This window comes from Lates calcarifer, linkage group LG1 (genome assembly GCF_001640805.2).
Source record: "Lates calcarifer isolate ASB-BC8 linkage group LG1, TLL_Latcal_v3, whole genome shotgun sequence".
Classification (NCBI taxonomy): domain Eukaryota; kingdom Metazoa; phylum Chordata; class Actinopteri; family Centropomidae; genus Lates; species Lates calcarifer.
This window is the reverse complement of record NC_066833.1, coordinates 2732513-2744637: the sequence shown is the minus strand read 5'-3', so window position 1 is coordinate 2744637 and position 12125 is coordinate 2732513. Positions and strand designations below refer to the sequence as shown.

The 12125-nt window shown below is 43.3% G+C and overlaps 1 protein-coding gene across 1 annotated transcript in view; it reads left to right on the top strand.

Annotated features, from left to right (window-relative positions):
* The first annotated feature begins 556 nt into the window (after positions 1-556).
* caska (calcium/calmodulin-dependent serine protein kinase a) overlaps positions 557-12125 on the top strand; it is a 122418-nt gene continuing 110849 nt past the window's right edge. The window contains 1 exon segment of the mRNA XM_051076040.1: positions 557-1766. Coding sequence (XP_050931997.1) covers positions 1708-1766 — 59 coding nt within the window. The 5' untranslated portion in view covers positions 557-1707.

Genomic DNA, 12125 nt, shown 5'->3' with positions numbered 1-12125 from the left:
CACTAAAATTCACTGTAATTTACCCCAGTATCACAGCAGTATTGTCTCGGTTGTCTGTAGTGGTGTACAGCTCCCTGGTTTCACTTGAAAATGTATTCAAGGTTGTATTTTTGTGGTGAATTTTTCCAATAGTTTGATGATTAGTTCTATGTAGAAAAATCTAAATTTACTGGGTCAGGCTTGGGCACTGAGAGAAAGATAACTTCTGTACTTAAATGGGGTAGTTCAGTTTATAGTGAGATAAAAATAGAGATGAGCAGCAAAACCAGCTGTTTGCTGTTTCTACTGGAAGTAATCCTTTAACCGATAATCACTCATCACCTTTGTGATTGATCGACTGATTGTTTCAGCCTTGTGGCCATTTGTGTAGACTCACCATAAAAATCTGAATAAATGATGTCAATTAAGTCAAGGTCAACCAAACTTTATTTGTATAGCACCTTTCATACAGGGTAGTGCAGTTCAGTACTTTACCAATGAAAGTAAATTAACAACAATAGTAATAATGACAAACATTAGACAAAAAGGATTAAAGACAGTGACAAATGAAAGCGATGAGATGGAATAGAACATTTAAAACAATGAATACAATGAATTTAATGATGAAATAAAGTAGACAACATAAAATACTCAAATCAAGGCTAAAGAGGTAGATTTTAAGTTTCAGCTTGGCCGCTGGAAAAACAGTTCATTTCTTAATTTAAACAGGGTAGTTTCTGACACTCTTCATTCATACTCCTCCTAACTTCCGGCTGGGAACTCCACTTCATGTCTATCCATTGAAAAAGTCCTGAGGAAACTGCGGTCTCAGAAAAGCCTTTATGGCGCCGCCGCTCCGCCATGTTGGCTCAAAGCCTATAGGACCTCAGAGGAGAACCCTGGGTAACAGCTTGGCGCCGAAATGGAGGGCCGCGGAGCAGTTTCATAACCCCCGTGTAGGAGGAGCTTGGTGTTCTGGAAGCTCCGTGGAGAAAACCGTCCGGGCAGACGGGCGACAGTGGGAGGAAGAAAACACAAACCAACGGCTGGAAAGTGCCGCCGAGCCGAGGAGAAGGAGCCGGAGAGCGGAGCTTTTCTTAAGTGTCCGTTGGGAGACTTGTCAGTTTCACGACAGGAGGACTGTGTGCACGCATCCCTGACAAGTGTGACCCGTGGCTGTTCGGGATGTGAAGAGACCCGTGCAGCCCACCTGGATCAGTCCTGTAACCCGAGCCTTATGTACACTGCCCACCGGGTCTGTTCGGGCATTTCATCCTCTCTCGGCCAGTGTTAACAGCCGCCGGAGCCGTTAACGGGAGCAGCAGACACACCGGCGGAGTAGTTTACTATAATGTTTGCACGGTTTGCTTTTTGAGACACGGGAGTACGATACCGGGAAGCTGTGGGAAAGGCGGGGCCGAACCGGTGGACTCCCAAACTGGATTATTGAGCTCTCCCTGTGCCGATTCACCCACAGCGACGCAGCGTTTTTTTTTGGTGGGGGGGCGGGGGGTCGACGAAAGGAGGCAACAACTGGGATTTAGAAACCTTTCTTGGGAACTCTTTACCGACTGCCCTGCAGCTGACGGTGCGAGCGGTGTGTTGTCAGGTATTCCTGCCAAACGGTCAGCTGCTCGTGGCCTTCGTTTCCACCGTTTTTTAGGAGCGTATTACCGGGCTTGGGACGCATATTTTTGGGGATAATTTTTCCCCAGCCGGGGTCGGACTATGGCGGACGACGACATTCTCTTTGAAGATGTGTACGAGCTCTGCGAGGTCATTGGCAAGTAAGTGCTGCGTCTCTGATTTTATTTCATTGTTTTCGCGGTTAACGTCGGTCACCGGGGGCTCTCCAATTAGCCCCTCATAATATCCTGAGGGTATGTGGCACGCACACACTCCAACGCACGCGCACACGCACCAAAAGCGTGGTAACATTTGTATAGTAACTAATGGTGGTAATTATTTAATGTACAGTGACCTTAATCGTATTTATGCGATCTTATACCCCTTGGTAATACTAGATTATTTTAAATAGACGCCGGCCTATCCCACAACAATTAAATAAAGGGCCATTACTGCCTTTTTAAACGCCATGGACGTGATAACAGTTGTTGCATTCCCAGTTTCGTTGTTTTATCCCAACATGCAGATAGGATCCTTTTACGTCCTACATGGCTTGTGTGTAACAGTTGCCCCAGACATACAGCACTCGGGCACGGTACCGTGTGCTTTGACCCAGTGGCAGTCTTGCTGGCAACTTGCTGCAGAGATTAAAGGGCAGGGCACAGACCGTCATGAGTCATGCACACACTGCACATCTGGTCATCGTTAGTGACTGTGAAGGTTTTTCATCCAGGCCACTTTGGGATGATATCCCACTGCAAGGGTAAGAGGATAAACATGGCAGTGCACGTTTAGGGAATGTTTTTGCACAGAGAAGTCCCGACATTTCAACCAGGCAGACTGTGTTCAATAACTGGCAACCATCCTCTGTGGAATGAGACACTGCGTTTAGACAATAGTGAATTAAAACCATAATGCAAATATGATATTAAAAAAGATCTCCATACTGTAGGAATATTACAGCTGCGATATAAACAAACAAGAAATTCACTTAGAAACAGTAAGATCACTACAAACTCCCTTCAGAATAATAGTTTCTGTTGCAGAATATGACAGCTGAATTATATTGTGGTTTCTACAATTACCTTTCTTTTGTAATCTTCCTTTAGAAGGAAGCTTGGCATATCATTAACGTGTATCCACATAATTATACTCCATTGCAACCAAGTCGAGTGTTGTGACAGTCGTGTGCGTGTGAAAGTAGATATGGCTGAGTGTTCCCATGCTGCTGCTGTGATGACTAATAACCAGGACCAGTAAACCACAAAAAAGAAAAAAAAAATGGCAGCAGGATCAGTCCATACACAGCTCCAGGGTTTTTGACCCAGCCTCTCCAGTCCTCAGCCTTTATATTGCAGTTGGCTTTGTTCTGATAAATAGCTGTAGTACCTGCACCACACCTGGGACTTTCCAACTTGATATGGCACATAAAGGAACTGAGGAACATAGGAACAGAAGCAGTGGGTGTCGAGGGAGGCACTCACTTTGTTTTGATATTCAGCCGAGGCAGCTGAATGAGTGGGGAGAATCTGTTTGAGGGGGAAACCGTTCCCTGCTTTGACCGACGCATGAATAACTGACTGTGTCATCCAAACTGCTGGTCTTGAATAAAACACTTCATTGGGCGTACAAACAGAAACTCCATGTGAATCAGGAGCTTGGCAGGCCTGACAGACGTAGTCAGTCAGTCAGAGCAGGCTGACTGGTTGTGGGACTTCTGCGGTGTCACAGAGATGGTTGACTGTTTGACAGGGTGATAAGACCTGTGCCGCATAGTACATGTTTAGGCAAGCCTGAAAACAGTGTGTGCTCTTTTTTTTACCCCACACAGTCACAAGCAATTTCTTTGTCTCTCACTCAAACGTGCACAAGCACAGACCCAAAGAAATCTTCCTGCTCTATCTGTAATCTGCCTTATAAAAAATATGAAAATCACCATTTTAAGTGAGTGTTTAGCCAAGGTTTTGGTGAGACAGGAGGGACGCTTTAAAGCCAAATGTGTTGAGTCAGCCACACACAAATACGCCTGGTCTGAGATTTCTGAATCGCTGCCTTACTCGTTGTGTTCGACAGATTGTCTGTGATTTACAGTTTGTAGGAGGAGAGAGCGGCCTTTTATCAGTCAACTTGCTGTTCTCTGTGTGGATAGCTGCTACAGCCACAGCTTTTTTAAGACTCCACTGAAGTACCAGTTGTGGTTTTTGATCCCAAAAGAGACTGGATTCACCGAAGGGAGACCCAACCAAAAGACAACACCGCAGTCAGGAAAGGCATCGTGTAGGCATGAGTGTTTCCTGTGTGTGTTTTCTGCACAGTTAGATCCATGAAGTCGCAGATACAGGTCTATATATAGGTCATACTGAACTGTGCTTGGAAAGCAGTGTTCTAATCACTGCTCTGTGTGTGTCCCCTGGAATTACGTGAATTTATGTAGGTGTTGGTCCTTATGGAAAATAGAATCCATCCTGTAGTTGTGTACATATTTATGCACATGCATCATTTGATTATGCATGAACGACTTGGCGACTTCGGCCAAAACCCTGTCTGTCACCCACATGCATGTGACTGTGTTGTGTACATCTGTCTTGTTGCTGTCAGACTGATCCTGCCCTGTGTTTGCTGCTGCGTCCTGAGGCACAGACACGAAGAGGATGTGGGGTGAGGGTGGGAGAAAGTGGGAAAAAGAAAAGAGGTTAGGACCAAGAATGAGGAGGGAGAGAGAGGTTGCATTGGAGACGGGACGAGTGAGGGAGTGAGAGAGGTCAGGGGCACGGTGGAGGGAGGCAGTCCATTAGTTTGACTCATGTTAAGAGACATCCTTTGCCTTTGGGCCATGCTCTTTTCTGGTTCATCTTTGGAAAAAAGTTGTGTGTGTGTGTGTCTGTGTTTTCTCACAGTGGGGGGACGTAACACAAGCACGGTGCATAAAGGAATGGACTGAAAGAGGAGATTTTGTTTGTCTTTGTTTTTCATAATCCACGCAGCTTTAAACTGTTCTGCAGTTAATACTTGGTGAAAACAGAAAAATTGTAATTTCAGTGCACCAGACCACAACTGCGCAGCGTCCCAGATTTAGGATGAAGTTACAATGTCATGGTTGTAACATCACAATGCAGTCCACGCACTGTTAACAGTATTTATGCTACAGTCACAGACCATTGAGAGGTTATTCAGCGAACCATAGTGTCTGTGTCCGTGTATTGTCATCTCCTCTGTCTCCAAGTTAATATTACCCAGCTGAATGGATCAGTGGCCTCCCCAACCTGAATATTTGGACTGACTGTGGATTTGACAATGCATATTGTCCTATAACATACACCACTGTATAGATGATTGCTTCACTGTGAATAAAATAAATTACCCACCATTTGCACACCTCATGCCCTAGCATGACACTTGGGGGTGCTCTACAAAGCCTGAATGTCATTATAACTCTCAGCCCAAGGAGGTGTGTGTGTGTGTGTGTGTATGTATGTGTATGTGGTGCATGTGTCAGTTCTTGCAATTGTGTGATCTAGTGTGTCCCTTTCCAAGAGGTGACAGGGAGTATTAGCCTGAGGCCCAGCTCCATCTCCTGTGCATGTGTCCCATTCACCTCGTGGAGTGAACTGACATCACCCTGTTCTCCACAGGGAGTGAAACACCTACTAGTTCACTGTTCCACTGCTTCCTTTTTTCAGCATGCTGTGGAAGAAATTATGGTAATAATGAGGAAGATTTGTAAGTGTGTGTCTCCCTCGTCCTTCTTCTTCCCCTCAGGTAGAGCAGAGTGTTATCTTTTGCCAAGGTGCAACCCGCCAGTTTAGTTAATTATGGATTTTAAAGGCTCTAGCTAAGGTTTTATGTATTAATGTGTGTGAGTGTGCATTTGCACACGTTCGTCCTTGGGAAAACGTGTGAAACACTGACCTATATCAGGACAGGCGGCTCCACTACGGGAGCCATGTCTATCAATGAGTTGGCCCTGGGGCTTGGTTTTTAATGGTGATAAACAAGGCTAGCATCTGCTAGCTAATGCTGACTATGAGAAGTGGCCAGCCTGGCTGTGTGTTGATGATTTGGTGAAAGGTATTCTACTAATAACCCACCCAGACCATGGCATCACCAGACCCATGGGCTGTGAGTCAGTAGGTTAAACACTGCTTTGTTTACACTAGAAGAGTGTTTTAAAAGGCAGCCTGCCCAGCACTGAACTTCACGACAGTTGTGTTCGCTGCAGATACTCTTCTCCTACAAAGAAATATCACACTGGGGGTCAATTTGAATAACAGCATCTGCCAAGTGGTATTTTCTGTACTGTGTTGTCCCATTTCAGTGGCTGTGGAGATGTCTGCTTGGCAGGGACGACCAGGCTGGAGACCCAGGATGTTCTTTTTCTTAACAAGTACTCTTTAGCTCCATCATCATAAATCCTTTTTAATTGGGAGTCTTCAGTAGTTAGTGAATAACAACCAATTAAGAAATGCAAGTTTTTTAAGTCATAGTGTGTCAACAATGTGGTAGTGGTTGTGACTGAATGGGGTCCATGGCCTCAGGGGAATACACACGTGGTGTTCTCGCCAGGGCCTTCGCCTGCACTGTGTGTGTGTGTGTGTGTGTGTGCAAGTAGCTTGTGTTATATGATCTTAACCTCTCTGTTGGGATTTGGAGGGGAAAATCTGCTGAAAGGCTGGTTCCGGCACGCACAATTACACATAGATGATATAGTGGAGAGATTTCACACTCAACCACTAAAATATTTATCCATCCTCATCAAGCTTGAGAAAACACCCTTAGCAGACCCTAGCAGCTCTCTGTGCGCAGTGATATGTTAAAAAAGCACAAGAACAGGCTGCGTTCAAGTCACACAATAGCTACTTACTCTCTGTTTACCTCCATGGTTGTTGTAGTTTTTGAGCTGTCAGGTTCTTCATGGAAATGCTAAATTTTATCTGAAGTGGCACTTTTCTTCTCCTTGGGAATTTTCGTTCTACAACAAGAGCATGTTGCTTATTTAACCAGCTCAACCTTAGTGGTTTTTCTCTTTTGATAGAAAATTAATCTGCAGCTGTTTTGATAAGTGATTGATCTTTTTGAGTTTTCCAGTCTCTTAATTGTGTTTATTTTCTGTCTATGTTTCAGTCTTCAGTGATAGTAATTTGAACACCTTAGGTTTTGGACATCTCCTTGGGCTTTGGGAATTTGTGATGAGCATTTTCGAAAGAATACTTTTGGTATTTTGCTTTAATATGATGGTTGGTAGTCTGGAGAGAGATGGGACGTAAGGACAGAGACAGGGGTCCCTCAGTTCATGTTGGTCAAGATGGAAGTTCCTGTCTGAACAAGATGAGATGAGATGTCCTCCATTGGACCAGTGTGTGGTGGGCATATAGCTTCAAGCTTATGTGTAGCTATCTGTGGCTACATCCACACTAATATGTTTTGGTTTTAAACGCATCACTGTTTGCACCTGCTGTCCACTCTACTCCAGAGTTTTCAAGTCCCTCAGACTTAGTCTGGATGAACATAAATGGAGACATTTGGAAATGATGATGATACCCATGTTCGCTTCCTAAGAAGGTCTTATCAGTCATGATGCTTAATTCCCTGATTTGTCATGGTCATATCACGTGGCCCAGCCTCAACTGCCAGAGGTGAATGTAACATGGATAACAAACTGCAAGCGTTTTTGACCTTGGTATCTTCGTTAGCAGCTGCAATGCATTTAAATTCTGCATTTTATAAAGCTACAACAGACACGCAGGAGAGAAGATATTACTCAAGTGATATGCGACACTTTCTGTGTCCGGTGGTGTTATCAGCCCTTTACTGTCTACACTGGCACATGCATGCTCAGTGTACATGAATGGTCATGTGATATGCATCTGGATGGAGATTGTTTTAAAAAACCATATTAGTGTGAATTCCACCCGTATCTTCTCCACCAAACACACAGCCATACAGATATCCATAGACACTGCCTGTTGCTGGTTCATTTTAAACCAAATATAGATGTTTTTTTCACCTCCTAAGGCTGTTGTGTATGCACGGCAGCTCTGCAAAGAGAGCAGCGTAAACAGAGCTGTTACCCAGGGACCTCTTCTCGCTCTCTTCATTTCCACTTCATGTTTGTATAGAGGAAGGAAAAAGCATATGTGACACCTGACCTTTTTACTAATGGAGTAATCAGTCATGTTCTCCAGATGATGCTTGCTTGATACAATCTGTCTCACTGTTGTCAGTTTGGCTAAGAAGGACAATTTTTCACTTATCTATGCAACGGCAGCTTCTTCCAGGACACTGACCCACTGGGCCTCATCACAGATAACTCGTCCCTCTGGTATGGCTGGAATTTGTTGTGAAAATTCTCACAAGTTTATTGCACATCTGGGCTGGTGGCGCTCATTACAAGTGTCAGCGCTCTGTTGTGATGGCATGCACTGTCTGGAAACAGTCTTCATTAGGAAACTGAACTTACTGTCTACAATTACTTAATTTGCTGAACTGCGAAAACTTGAGAGATTCTTGTCACGTTTTATGAATTTATTATCTCAGAGGCTTTTAAATATAATGAGTGCTTTACATTTTTTATATTTACTTGGGATTAAGTATTCTGTGACTGTGTGCTCACCTAGTATATACACACAGTATACACAGTAGGAACAGACCGATTATCGGCGCTGATATTCTGCATTTTGACGCATATCGGCATCGGCCTTTATTAAAAAACAGATCAATTTAAAACCTGGGTTATTTTGGCTCTGATGCAGCCGCGCCTCTCTGTCTGCAGTCACTACTGTCTCCAGCACTGTCCCACCCACAGCACCATCTGATTGGTTACACACAGAGCCACAGGACAGGTAACAGCCAATCAGCAGTGAAAGCTGTGCATGCACAGTGCTCTCACACACGGCAGAGAGGAGAAAAAGGGAGCTATTTCTTTGTTTACAGTTTTCATTTAACCTTTAGAAGACATGCTGCTGAGCCTGGGAGCTCCCTGCACTTTCTGTTAGAATTTAAACAAGAAGTTAAGTGCTGGAGTTTGTATTATTCAAAGTTTTGACGTCAGTATTTTCACTTTACTGCAAATGAATATCGGCTCCAAATGTCAGTTATCTGCCTCCTTGACTACTAATAATCAGTATTGTATCGGCCCTGAAAAAACTATATCGGTCCATCTCTACTGTACAGTCTCAGCTGTCTTGTAGTATATATTTGTATGTATAACTATTTTGTGGAAGACCCTGAAGAAGGCCTTGTGCCAAAACGCACTGGCTGAATAAAGTACCGTCTCTTCCACCAAGTCAGTATTATCAACTATTGCTGAAATATCTTTCTCAAACCTTCATATTACAGATATTGTGATCTTTGATCTCATAATTAACTGTTGAGGCTTCAACAATAATTCTTTTCATCACTGGCTTAGTTGTTTAGTCTATAAAACAGCAGAAAAAGGTAAAAGAATGAGCAAAGCGACACTTTTTGTTCGATCAACAGTCCAGAATCCAAAACACAGGCAATTTCTGTTTTTATGTTTTCATAGAAAACCTGTGAATATTGTAATTTAAGAAAATGAAACTGTAATTTTGCCATAAAAGTATTTCCTGTATACATTTTCAGTCACTCTAAGAGTCATTTGGATAGTGAAAATGGAGAGGAGCAGGAGGCTGTTAGGCGACTTCAAGCATTGCTATTCAAGTGAGGAGAGGACCCTACATGTTCAGCTCTCTTATCCCCCCCATACCTGCCCTGAGCTGGAGACAGCCCCTGGTGGAGAGCACTGAAGCATGGCGGACGGTGCTCACACAGGGCTTATTCACCAGTTATTACTATGTATGTGTGAGCACATGTGTCAGGATCTGACTTTGCGGTCAGAGCACGTGTCTGTTAGAGAACAAGGTGATACAGTTCCTTCATTACTGCATTATTAATAAATTATTTCTCTGCTGACCCAATGTGTGTCTGAGCACTCTCCCACAGAGATGTCATGTGTGTATAATTAGTTTAAACAGCACTGAAACACGTTTAAAAAGGTGATGAAGACCTCTGTGAAGTCATTAGCAGCATACACTCAACGCTTGAGGCAGCAAACGTTTATGTGCCATTTGCTTTTACAGATAAATATGATATCATTGCAGACTGAAATCACTGTCTGTATTTAGTGACTGGTGGTTTTTGGTTTGTCAGAGTTTGGGATTAAGTTGCCAAAAGTTGCTGATGCAGCCAGTGGCATTTTAGTGCTATTTTTTACTCTCTCCTTCGTCTTGTTTCCAGTTTTTTTTTTTTTTTTTTTTTGCCCTACCATCGTGCAACTGGAGCCTTTTCATTTCCATGCCGCATGCCAAAGCACACTCTGTCACCTGGGTTACAGCTGGGGCCTCTTGGAAAAAAACAACACCCACCATGTAACACACAGGGAAAAGACATTTCCCTTTCAAACCCTTAAAAATGGCTTTCTGGGGTTTTATAGCAGCAGAATTGTAGACAACATTGTTCATGTTGTCAACCCACACAGAGCATTAGAATTTACTTACTGGGGCTGTCCTCAAAAGCTTGTTCTCTGCCTGCATGCATCAACCAAAGGAGAGGTGAATGTGCGTGTATCAGAGAAATGATTGTGCTTAATGTTGAACATGTGATCCCAAAGACACTCCTATTTGTTCAGTTGGAGGCAGGAGATAAAAAACCAACATATGAAGGTTAGAGTTCCAAGCTTAAAGTAAGAACCCTCCTGTGCTGAGGATGGTTTGCAGATGTTAAAAGACGCTGCATGAAACTTTGATTTCATATATTCTGTTGAAAACTACAACTGTTTCAGCTTGGAGCTAAACACCCGCTGCATAATTCAGGTCAAATCATGGTTCATTTAAAGTACATTACCACACTCCAGTGTCAAAGACAAAACATACACAGTTGTTGGGCCAGCTCATAAAGCTGAGGAGGTAATGTGAAGCAGGACACTAAGAAGAGGCTAGTTTAAGTCTTTTTTTTTTCCTTTGATGGGTATGTAACCAGAATCACAAGAATCTGGAGTGTGTGCCGGTTGGTAAGTGATCTAATAAAGATCTAAGAGGTAGTCAAGAGTGTGGACCTTAAAGTCATCCCTGATATGTTTACTGAGGGAGCTCAGGGTCATTTGATATTCTCAAATGTAATGGTTCTGGTTAGGATTATAACAAAAGCATTTTGTTGATTTTATTGTGGGTGAGTGAGTCAGCCGATAGCGTAGAAAGTTGCTACACTGAGTCAAGTCTGGAAGAAATTATTGTGTCACAGTTTTGATAGAGGAGAGAGAAATGACCAGTTTCTGGGCATCCAAGTAGTTGATCACAGTCTTCATGTGAGACCCAAAACGACACTACAGCTGCCTCCTCATGTGGACAGTGTCTGGAGAATCAGGTATGTATGCTGTCCGGCGTTGCCCTTTCTCACACGTAGCACACAACAGGAGTTTGTCCGTGTCAGATGTGGCTAGATTGTGCAGTTGGCAGGATAAAAATATCACCAACACGCCCATTCGTTCATAGTGAATGACCTGCTCTAGTCATACATCAGATCAGCTGGACATTACACGGCTGGCAAGGTAAAGTCTGTTTTTACGTGAATATTTTTAACTGTAGCGGTCTGAGTACGCTCCCATCTCCAATTTCAGGTAAAGTCTTTGTTTAAACCTCTGCATTTGGCTCATCCACCATTAAATTTGATCAGCACAAACTGAACCAGATAATACCAAGTGGTAACTTAAATATGCAGAGAAAAAGAAATGGATTTAGGATGGATCCCTGAGGCTCACCAGGCTTAACTTACGAGTTCTGCAAGATGAGTAGAAGTGGAACTGTTTCCTGCCTCTAGGCCTCTTTCCTACAGAGGCAGGCCCATTGTTAATGGCAGCAGGCACGAAGGCCTGGAGGTTTATTGCTGTAATAGATGATATTTTTATCACACTATTCAGCCAGTTTTTTAAAAGCCAGTTTCCAAAGAGCTCCATCTCACTGCACATAGATTTCTCATTATTTATGGCAGTATAAAAGATCAACCCATTTTGCTCCTTATGTGCATCCTGTCTCTTGTAGCCTCTCGTCCTCCACATTCGGCGGGTGTGTGAAAAACACATTTTTATTTAATTAACCTCAATTTAACAAGGCAGGTCAATTAAGAAGAAATTTACATTTACAACAAAAGTGTGGCAAGTCAGCTGGAGCTATAACACTCTGCTGTGGTGGGGGGCTGCGTGTCTGGTCTTGCTTACTCTTAGATGCTCTTAGCTTTAGAAGTGTTGCTCTCTGGTCTTTTTAAAACGACGGTCCCACCCCTCAGCTAGTATTTGTTCACTCGGCATGGATTCATAGGTCCTGGCCTGTCAGTTATTGAAGTTACTGTAGATTTCTTTACATGAGGGCAGTTGTAAATGACTGATAGCTGAATTGTAAATGAAGGCATCATAAGGCAGCTCCTGACAGCAATGATGTCCTTAGGTGATCTGTGTGACTGGGATCATGGCCGATCCAGGCTTTTTTTTAATGGATCTCTTTTGGCTAAAC